The 10,880-nt window shown below is 32.1% G+C and overlaps 2 protein-coding genes and 4 non-coding genes across 6 annotated transcripts; 5 read left to right on the forward strand and 1 right to left on the reverse strand.

The window, feature by feature from the left end:
• Positions 1 to 2,750: 2,750 nt before the first annotated feature.
• LOC137812115 (large ribosomal subunit protein eL32z-like) lies at positions 2,751 to 4,861 on the forward strand. Its single transcript, XM_068614011.1, has 3 exons — positions 2,751 to 2,944; positions 4,316 to 4,497; positions 4,601 to 4,861. Exons 1-3 carry the CDS (start codon positions 2,855 to 2,857, stop codon positions 4,728 to 4,730), a joined length of 402 nt encoding a protein of 133 aa, XP_068470112.1. The 5' UTR covers positions 2,751 to 2,854; the 3' UTR covers positions 4,731 to 4,861.
• On the forward strand, positions 3,062 to 3,143 carry LOC137813142 (small nucleolar RNA U31b). The gene has a single exon (XR_011081376.1). It is a non-coding gene; the product is annotated as a small nucleolar RNA U31b (small nucleolar RNA).
• LOC137813143 (small nucleolar RNA U31b) lies at positions 3,448 to 3,525 on the forward strand. Its single transcript, XR_011081377.1, has one exon. It is a non-coding gene; the product is annotated as a small nucleolar RNA U31b (small nucleolar RNA).
• On the forward strand, positions 3,709 to 3,785 carry LOC137813089 (small nucleolar RNA Z195/SNORD33/SNORD32 family). Its single transcript, XR_011081330.1, has one exon. It is a non-coding gene; the product is annotated as a small nucleolar RNA Z195/SNORD33/SNORD32 family (small nucleolar RNA).
• On the forward strand, positions 4,119 to 4,201 carry LOC137813091 (small nucleolar RNA Z196/R39/R59 family). Its single transcript, XR_011081332.1, has one exon. It is a non-coding gene; the product is annotated as a small nucleolar RNA Z196/R39/R59 family (small nucleolar RNA).
• Positions 4,862 to 7,237: 2,376 nt separating the features above from the next.
• LOC137812114 (uncharacterized) lies at positions 7,238 to 9,383 on the reverse strand. Its single transcript, XM_068614010.1, has one exon. It carries the CDS (start codon positions 9,162 to 9,164, stop codon positions 7,443 to 7,445), a length of 1,722 nt encoding a protein of 573 aa, XP_068470111.1. The 5' UTR covers positions 9,165 to 9,383; the 3' UTR covers positions 7,238 to 7,442.
• Between the last annotated feature and the right edge of the window lie 1,497 nt (positions 9,384 to 10,880).

Consider the following 10,880-nt stretch of genomic DNA (forward strand, 5'->3'; position numbering starts at 1 on the left):
ATAAATTTAATAAAAGGTTCAAATAATTTTGAAATAAAAAGTGTTACATAACAACAACAAAAACTAACAAAATAAAATTAAATCAGCGATAAAAAAAAACAACAGAATTTTATGAAAAGTAAATAAAGATCTTAAAAATATTTCTATACTATAAATTACTACACGTATTTTTTTAAGTCAGATATAAACTCTTCCCTTTTTTTAATTACACCTTTTTATATTTATTTATTTAATTATGCATTTCACACATTGTTATATATAATATTCACACTTAATTGTTTCTTACTCTTAATTTATCTTATATTTTACTGTTCAAATTAATTTTTTTTTTTAAGTTTAATAATTAAAAAATATTTTGTCGTAGTTTAAACTATTAATTTAAATCTTAAATAATATACATATATATAATTTTAGTTAAATGAAGGTCAAAATTTAGGGTTGAAATACTAATTAAAACTTCAATAAAATAATAAATGGATAAAACTTTGAGATGTTTAATTAAGTAAAAAACATATATTTAGATAAAGGTATTCGAAGAGTGATTTATAAGTAGTATTTCTCTTTATGATTATTTTTGCAGAAATTGTTAAAATATTCTTCTGAAAAATTAATCTGAAAATTATGTAAAATCTATAAAAAAAAAATCAAATAATTTTTTTAACTGAAATGAAAAAGAAAAATAATAGTTGGCTATGGAAATAAGCGATTTAGCCAAAATATTGATTTGAATGGTGAGGATCCAATGCGTTCTTGCTTTTTTCATTAAGGGATTTGTTATTCTCACACTCCCATGATGTTTTTATTATCACACTCCATTTTTTTTATATAAATTGAAAATTTTATTCAGCTAAAACACTCTTGTATCCTTAATTTTGATATTTATGAATAAAAATATTATGTTATAAAATGTTAATGTTTTTTATATGGTCAAATTGATTCTTAATGTAATATTGTTTTCGAACTTTATCATATGAATAAGTTTTTCGTTATAAAATATCTACAAAAATTTTAGTTAATGTATTTTCAAAAGCTAAATCTCAAATATTGAAGTGAAAATTATAGAGAAATGTATTGTTACAAGTTATATCAATTTACTAATTCCATTAAGATAAACAAAATATTTTATATACATCAAATTAGTAAAATATATTGAATAGACATGGACTTCAAGACAAAAAAATGTATATAAAAAAAAGTAAAAAAATAAAAACTCTATCATTAATTTATTGAGGGAGCTTAAAAATAACTACAAGCCTTTGAAAGTTGCATTTACAAGCTTTTGATATACTCATAATAATCTTATGAATTATTGCGTATTATATAATTAATTATTATCTGTTTAAATCATTAATTGTTTTGTTAAAAAAATAAAGCTAAAAAATGTAAAGCATTATTTTTAATATATATTTATCATTTACATAATTATTAAGAGATCAAAATTAACACATCCTTCTTGTTTCCAATTGTTATAACAATTTATTATTACATTACTAACTGAAAAATAAAATCACATAAAAGTTATATAATATTACTATTAGAAGATAATACTTCAATTCAAATCAATTTTATACTTATTTTTTTTATTATGCTTTTATATTTGTTTATTGACTTGAATGTTAAAAATGTAATGCACCTTCCTTTGATTCTTATCAATTGATATATCGTTTTGCAAATCTCTATATAAATTAGTCTCAGAGTTTGGTAGGTTGATACTTTGATTTTTTTAAGACTGTAGTATTGTTCAACAATATTTGAATGATTTTTTATGCTTAATTTATTTGTTTGTCCAATTACATAAGTTAGGTTTTGATCTTTACGTACCATCTTTATAATATCACTTTCTAATTATAAATGTTTAGTAAAGCAGGTGAATATTAATGTTATAAAGAAATGAGTTGAGTGAATTCACTTTAATTATACGAAACAAGTTAAAAACAAAATATGTTGAAATAAATCAACTCATTTAATCTATCATATAAATTCAAATTACAAAACTTTGTTGGCTTACCAAAAGATGAAGCAAATTGATTTATTTTTTTTAGGCCAAGCCGTGATGAAATAATCCACATAAGCGTGATTGACTCACTTCAACACTTCTATTTATAAATATATATTTAAAAACAACTAAATATATAATTTAAAAATACAATTAATTTTTATTTTAAACAGTTTAAATTTTAAACATATTTTATTTACTTATATTTAATGTCGATATTAGCGACAATATAATATTTAATATTAATATTTTCTAAGCATTGTGTAAAGTTATATTAATAGTAGAATTAATGTTAAAAATTATACGTATACTAAAAATATGAATAAAACAATAAGGAACTTAAAATTATACAAGTTAATGGTTTAAGTAATCTAGACTTGGTTTTTCTAAGAAAGAGGTTTTGAATTCAAATAACGGTTGGATACTCTTTTTTTTGTTTTTTGTTTTATTACAATGACAATAACTAATTTTAAATAACATTAAAAATATAAATAATAATAAATTATATTATTAATAAGAAATAAAATAATCTTATCTGTGACTAAAACTGGGGAACAACATTTGACTCCTACATAGCTGAGCAATCACAATTGTCCATGTAACAATAATTGATGTCTCTTGCAGGCATGTCAAATTTCAAAATGAAGGAGGTGATAATAGAAATTCTGGAAGTGGAAATAACAAGCTTATGATGTTAGTTGGGCCCATTGTTTAGCCCAATATAATTCACACTTACCTCAATCCAAAAAACCCTAGAATAGAGGCATTCTGTTGTAACTTCAAAACCCTAAACGCTGAAGCGCTTATATATACAACGCCATCCCCACCTTTTTCAGCAAGAAAGCCAGTTTTGAGACAATGGCGGTGCCTCTCCTCTCGAAGAAGGTCGTCAAGAAGAGAGTGAAGAGGTTCAAGAGGCCTCAATGTGACCGCAAGATTTCCGTCAAGGTACTCATTTTTCCTTTTAAATACTCTGTTTCTTCAAGTTTACATGTCTTGTTTGGACAAGTGATGGTTCTTGATATCTCACCGTGATTTGAATTGAACTGGTGTGGTGTTTGTAAAGGAAATGATGATAGTAATTTGTCGCCCCAGTCTTAATTTGCACCACAAGGTGTAAGATGGTGATCGACGTTTTATCTGATCCTTCTACGTTGTTATTACTGTTAATTTTATTTTTCTACGATCAAATCAATTTCAGTGCCGAATTTTCTTTGTTTACTGCTGTATACTTGCTATCCTCTACGATGTTTAATTTTATAGACCAATGGGATATGAGGATGATTTTTGACACCCAGTCTTACTATATATTTTTATGAGTGGTGAGAGATCGACTATCTGATCCCATTTTTGAGAATTGTGTTATGTGTTGTGTGATTGTTAGATCTAGCAATTGTTTGATTCTCTGTTGTCTCATTATTGTCATGCTTTTGTTTTCTTTTCTAAACATGGGATGTGATGACAACTTGTTGACACCCAGTCTTAGTGCTCCTACGGTGCACACTGGTGAATTATTACTTGTCTGATCCGTTCATGAATTTGTCTACTAAATGTATTCATTGCTCATTCACTTTGATTTTTAAGTTTTCAATTGAAATCGTTCCACTATTTTCTTGTTGAACAACCCTTTCTGCTTTTGTTATGTGAAATATGTCATCACGTTACCATTATTCTCCTCGTGAATGGTTTTCAATTTTTTCTCGTGAGATGTAAAGAGATATGATGATGTTTATCCATCTATTCTGCTGTTAAATGATGATTACTAACATGCACTACCATCTGATCTCTTACATTTTTCAATTTTTACTCGTTCATTATTTATTTTTTTCTTTCATCGTATTTTTAAGAACATTTTTCATTGCTCATGGTATCTGATGTCCAGAGTTCTGGCCTTTGGCCAGTTGTAGCTGGACATTTCGTTTTACAGGGCATACATAAATTTTTACAGGCCTTGCGACACTGTTGGTTTATTTAATAAGCCTTCTGTTACTATTTTCCTGTTTACATTGAATACGTAAATTCATGTTTCAAAATCCTTTGCATTCAAAATCTTTCTTTTTATAGTTTGTAACCAGGAAGTTATTGATAGTTTCCGTTATTTATATCTGAAAATTGTCTGAATTGCAATCAGTGATGTCAATTCCGTATTTGCTGATTGTCTGTGATTATTATCGACAATTTCACCATCTTTCGACTGAGATTGCAGAAGTGTTACATTGTGTTAGTTTCCTTTGCCTATGGGGTGTTTAATGTTTGCTAATGGTTATTTTAGTTTAATTTTCTAATGACTATTTTCTGTTTATAATATATTTTCAACAGCCTAGCTGGCGTAGACCAAAGGGTATAGATTCCCGTGTTAGGAGAAAATTCAAAGGATGTGTTTTAATGCCAAACATTGGTTATGGGTCAGACAAGAGGACTCTTCACTATCTTCCTAACGGCTTCAAAAAATTTGTTGTTAGCAACGTTAAGGATTTGGAACTGCTCATGATGCACAACAGGTTTGTTTTGAATTTTACAGTTCCTTGTTTGTTTACTAATTTCCATGTCTTCAGTTGATGCCTTTGCAAATAAATCTTTTTTAACATTATTTTTTAATTTCAGGACTTACTGTGCCGAGATCGCACACAATGTATCGACAAGAAAGAGGAAGGAAATAGTTGAGAGAGCTGCGCAGCTTGATGTTGTTGTAACAAACAAAACTGCCAGATTACGCAGCCAGGAGGATGAGTAGTCAGTTGTGTATTTCAGTTATTGTATTGATACTTGTGATATCGGATTTTGGTCCTTTTTTATTTGTTTGAAAAATTGTAGAATGATGTACAATTAAATTATTAATGGATAAGAATTTTGTTTTTTTGGGAAGTCGTATTAATTGTTGAATGAAATTTATTAACGAAAATTTGCCGAACTGCGTGCTGCTTTTCTTCTTGAATTGTTAGTCACGTTCCCCCTTTTAATGTTAGTTCTGATATTGCACATTTCGAAGATTTGCAACGCTCCCTTATAGCCTGTAAATTCAAAGCATGTGCGAAAACAAATTTCATTCTCTTTTATTTCACATCCTCTTGCTTACTCTCTCGAGGATAATGTGGAGGATGATAAACATTCTCCTATTTTGAATTTGTATTTTGTTTTCATATATCTTGTTTCCTTTTCCTGTCATTGTCACTGAAATCATTTGCCCCTTTTGAATTTTGTTTATAATATTAGTGTGCTTATGGACGGTCTTGTGCTGATTTGTTTTGCCATCAGCACAAAACATCAACCTAAGCTATATCTAATGCCTAGACTGTGGATGTTTTTGTTGTTTTCAGCTGTATGGGAATAACATTTTACAGTTTGGCATATATCGTGGCATTATTCTGAGGCCTCGTGTTTGTTTCCCGATTAGTTTTGTCGTCAGGAAAAGGCATCAAACTAAACTTCTATGGCTGCACCGTGATTGCTTTTTGTTTTAATTTATGAGATACAAGATGGGGCAAATGTTGTGGGATTATAGTTCTCTGGAACCATATTTGTTTGAGTTAATAAATTACACTCTGACTGTATTGTTGGTGTGTTGTGCGGGCCGTATCACTTACGGTTGTGGGGTTTCACGGTTCTGGCCAATACGGATTTGTTTGCTTATATAACCCAGTTTCAGCTGGTAACTTGGGAAAATCGGTTCGGAGAATCCCAAAACCATTCATCGCAAATCTTATGTAGGTGACTTTACTAGAGGAAATTTCATCTCCAAATTTAATTATCGACTTTACCAGAGGGAATGTCACTTCCAAATTTAATTATCGATTTTCAAGGTCAACTATTCTGTCGTTTTTTATTTTTTTGTTTTCATGTGCGATGGTGGTCTCTATAAGCGTGGTGAAGTTAATGTGTAATGATGTTAAACATGTCTTTGTAAAAGTTGTTGATGGATATCAGCGTGGTGAAGGTTGGTTCAGGGAGAAACGGTAATAAAATCACTAAGTGAGAAAGTTTTCTCTAGTAAATGTTGTCTTGCGCAGGAAATAATTCGAAAATGGATTAAGCCTTAAGCAATTCGAACATGGCTAATTATGTAAGATATCAGTGATTATTATCGAAGTTGTTCGTACTATTAAGTAAGGTTATATTAGTTATTAGTGATTATTACATGAGGTTGCTTAACGGAGATTGAACGATAGATATTAATGTTGAAACCGGACATTACTGTTATTGATGCCTGCTTGGATTGTATTGACAGGTTTAAATTAATTTTTAATGATGAACTAACGAAAGCATGTAAGAACATTCTAGCTAATAAACGGAGGATTGCCTGTGTAGTCTTTAAGCAATTCGTATATGCATGTTCTGTGTTAATATAACTATATTGGCATTCAACTCCTCTAAGAAATTGTTTTTTCATGTTAAATGGAACAAAAATGGCTTAGATGTGCGGGATTTGATCCACACTCTGATGTGCAGAGACAAACATATTGGTAATGTCTAAGCCTGTCGTAGAACATTGGTTTGATCAATCATCTCACTTGCACCTGTGTCATGTATAAACAACCCAGATTACGATTCACAATGTAGTTAAAATGTAATTCATGGCAGAATTCAAACAAATGTTGAGGAAGGTATTATCTTGATCCATTTCATTTTCTTATAGACGGTTGTGTAATGTAAAATCCATAAGAAGTTTGCCTCATACAAGATCTATAGCAACTCATGCTCAATAATTCTGAACGATTTATGTTTCAGCATAAACATGAGGGAGATGCCACACTTTAGAAAGGGCACATGGTAATCTGTAATCTCGATAAAACAGACCTTTGAGGGGGATGTAGACATGCCACATTCAAGTCAAGAAAGATTCATACAAGTGATACAACCCATTGTTAATCTAGATTGGCTATGGCACGGAGTAAACGGGTATTCCTAGCAGTCAAAAAGGTTATTCGAAAGGAAGTATACATAGATGGTGTTAAAATTGGGTTAAAATAATTGGGCTATGCATAGAGCTTGTAGGAACGAGGTAAATTAGTTTGGTTGGAATTTCGTCAGGGCAACAGTGTGTTTAAAGGTGAAGATTGCATATACTGTAGTATCCACTGTGACTTCAAATGCAAACATCGAAGACAATAAAATCTTAAAGGGCTTCAGCAAGCAAAGAACCCTTCTTAATTTTCAATACAGTGTTGTGGTCATTCTGGAAACCGACATTCTAATGAGAAGAGAGAGAAAAAGAATAAGAATGATTTTAGCAGCTTGAGCCAATTGAAGGAAAGAGGAAAGCAGTGGACTCTATAGTATGTATACAAAATCATGATAAGCAACATAAATGAATACAATAAAAGAACAGGCAAGTACAACAAGAAGCTCATATTCAACCCAATGGTATGAATCTGAAACTGAATCCAAAGCAAGGCCCGAGTGTACCATGTATTCTGCATAAGCATCAAAATCAGTCGTGCCAACCTGATCAGCATGTATTGACCCCATCCTTGCAATCTTTAGTCAAATTATAGAATGTTTCCACACGTGTCTTACCACGGTAAAAGACCTCTGTATCCACTGCAACTCTCATGTACCCATCAAACTCGACAGGCTTTCCATTGTTGAGAAGAGTCGTCTCGTTATACCATTCACTCGTGTTTCCCCACATTTCCTTGTAATCATCGAGCAAATGGACCTTGTAATTTGACCTCAACTTGTCGAAGTAATTATAATAAGGCTCATTGGTGGCAACATACAAATGTCTCCAAGGTTGAACCATTCCTTTAAGCTTCTCAAGAAGAGCATCCGGCGACGTATCGTAATCCAAATGAGGCCACAGCTCCTTGTTCTGAGCTTTCTCTCCCCGAACCACATGAACTGCATCAAAATCCCAGTCCAACCTTCCACTAATCTCAGTTACAATATTCATCAACCTCTTCGATTTCCACAAAGCATGCCATGGCCTCTCAATATACTTAGCAGCCTCACCTTCACAAACCCTGTACCAATAATTCTCAGGCTCAGGCGCATCGAACTGCCTCCATATAATCGTACTCTTGTCCTTCTTAAGCTGCATAGGAGTCACCTTGTGAGTGACAGCCTTCCTAACAGGAATCTTCTTCTTCTTCAAATGGGTTTTATCCCACTTCTTCCAATCCCTCAAGAACTCACCTTCCTCAACAATGGAAGCTGTCTCCTTCAAATGCTCGAAATCGAAATAGTACCTAAAATCCTTCCCTTCCTCATCCTTGTTACTAGGATTATAACTGGAAGCCAAACAAACACTCAAATCCATAACAAAAGTCCTATTCAAATACATAGCTTCCCCCAACCCACACAAGAAACTCCACAAATAATGATTCATCCCCTTGCAATAATCCCCACCACGCGAATAATACAAATACTTCCCACTCCTAAAGTTACTCTCCGACCCCAAAGTCGGAATCGTGTCATTGATCTCATCATCGCGGGCCGAAACCCGCGGCGGCATGGTCTTACCGCCCCTGCCGGCGCCGCTTCTCGTAAAATTTCGGCGAGCATTGGCGCCGGAGTGCCACCCACCAGCGTGCACCACCTTGTACCTGCAATCATCAGCGACGCTGATCTTGAAGCGGCGAAAATCGCGGTACTTGCGCCACGACCGCTCCCGCTTGTTCCGGAAGCGCCACGCGACATCACACTCGCCGGTGGAGGAGCCGTTCACCGGCGGCTGATAGTCGAAGAAGGCAATGGACTTGAAAGCGCGGAGGTTGAACCTCTGAACAGCAATAAGGATGCGAGGATCGGAGCAATTTAGGGTTAAGTCACAGTCGGCGGCAGAGGGGAGCGGCGGGTCTGTGGAGTTGGCAGTGGAATTTAGGATTCGCTCTTCGGTTTTCTCGATGACGGCTTCGGTTACGGCGGCGACAGAGGGCGGGCGAGGTAGGGGAGGGTCCTGAGGCGAGGGGGCGAGGTCCTCGCCGGTTTTGATGACGGAGGAGTCGATTCGGAAGGTGGCATTTTGAGATTGGGTGAAGAGGTTGGTTAGGGCTGGGGTGGACTGGAGCCATGGGTCTGGGGGTTGGTAGGTTATGGCGATGACGGTGAAGATTAGGACAGAAAAGACGAAGACGGAGAAACAAAGATTGCTTATGAGTTTTATGATGTTTTGGGCAATGGGTTCGGTTCTGCCACTGTTGGTACTGGTGGTGGAGTCGGAGTCCTTCATTTTTAGGGTTTGGGATCTGAATCTGAGAAAGCGAAGGATGTAGGGTTAGGAAAAGAGGTTATTGGTGAGGATGACGATGACGACGATGATGATGATGATGATGGCGACGGTGGATCTGAATCTGGTGACCCGTCATTCAGTGGTGTAAGTATACTCTGTAAGTATTTACTAACCACTCTTCCTTTTCCGTTTACTTCTTTCTTTCTATTTACTTTCGCCTAACACACACACACACACATAATAATTTAAGGATAAAATATAATAATTTAAGATAAATAATCTACAAAAATTAAAATGTTATTATTTTATTAGATGTCTTACAAATCATGTAACACTTTCCCTCTTGTGCCTTTTCCGTCTTCTCATTTCACTTATTCATTTTTCTTATTTATGTCTTATTTCTTATCGCGGCTGAAATTCATTTTAAAATTTTAATATAAATCAAATTACCTAATTTCTCAAACATTAAATTCAGATTTTAAAAAAACCTTTCATGAAATTGTTTTCTGAGAATGGTTGAGTTTTATTTTATTTTATTTTAAGTTGTAATTAATTAATATTTAAGTCATTTTGTGAGTAGATTAGATATTACAAATCCTTTTAAGTTTAAAATGAATCCAAATAAAGTTACTTTTAGCTTTAGACAATTATATAAATTGATACTTTTTAATGAGAATTATGAATAATATTTAAGTACTCAAACTTGAAATAATGTTTGAGCTTCAAGTAATTTTCTGTAATGGTAGTTATTGTATGAATATGTTTGCAAATTATGTCCATGTTCATATAATGATTTGATGTACTATTGTTTGTGAGATAATATTGAGTATTTTTATTGAATTTTTTTACAAATTCCAAATAAATAAGAGTATTGAGTTTTCAATATTACATTTTCATAAATGTCATGTTATTTCTGCAGTAGTTAAAAATATATCACTTTTAGAGATTTAGGTGTGTTGTGAGGGGATTTGTGGGGAGGGAAAGAGAGAGAATTAGAGATTGATATGTGAGGATAGTTGAGGTTTTGAGTTAGGGATGGTAGAGTGAATTTGTGAGTGAGATGTGATTTTAGAGGTTGGAAAGAAATTTAGAAATTATTTTAAAAATTAAAATGTATGTTTACACATTTATCTTTGTTATTGAAATATATTTGAATAATAAATTGTGATATATTTTTTTTTTAGGTTTGAATTAATTTTTTTAATATATAATATTCATAATTACTTGTATTTTTAATAAAAAATAAAAATATAATAGAAAATATTTTGTGTTAAATTAAAAATAAATTTATTAAATATATTAAAATTTATAAAATAATATTTATTATTACATACATTTATTATTTTATATAACTATATATTTTGTTGATATTATACTTTTTATTTTATTATTTTCATTATTTATTATATGTTGTTATTAATAGTATAATGAAATATTTTTAAAATTATTAAATAAATTTATATAATATTTAATTTTGTATAATTTATATTATAATAAAATGCACCTAAAAAGATATTTGGGTTAAATGTAAGAATTTTATATGGAATCAACATAAATCTACTCCTTCATATTTTTCCTCATGCACCCCCACTTTTAAAACCACTAAAACCACTGAAAAAAAAACATAAAAAACACAAAACACTTTGTCTTTCCTCTCTTCTCATTGGAAACAAACACAGTATTAGGGGTAAAATAAAATGTTACATTTTCTCCCAT

This window comes from Phaseolus vulgaris, chromosome 2 (assembly GCF_000499845.2).
Source record: "Phaseolus vulgaris cultivar G19833 chromosome 2, P. vulgaris v2.0, whole genome shotgun sequence".
NCBI lineage: Eukaryota > Viridiplantae > Streptophyta > Magnoliopsida > Fabales > Fabaceae > Phaseolus > Phaseolus vulgaris.

Bases quoted from the DNA above. Each gene is read 5' to 3' on its own strand.
- LOC137812115 (XM_068614011.1), top strand. From the start codon at position 2,855: ATGGCGGTGCCTCTCCTCTCGAAGAAGGTCGTCAAGAAGAGAGTGAAG. The intron at 2,945-4,315 runs GTACTCATTTTT...TATTTTCAACAG, and splicing joins ACCGCAAGATTTCCGTCAAG to CCTAGCTGGCGTAGACCAAA. The intron at 4,498-4,600 runs GTTTGTTTTGAA...TTTTAATTTCAG, and splicing joins CTGCTCATGATGCACAACAG to GACTTACTGTGCCGAGATCG.
- LOC137812114 (XM_068614010.1), bottom strand. From the start codon at position 9,164: ATGAAGGACTCCGACTCCACCACCAGTACCAACAGTGGCAGAACCGAA.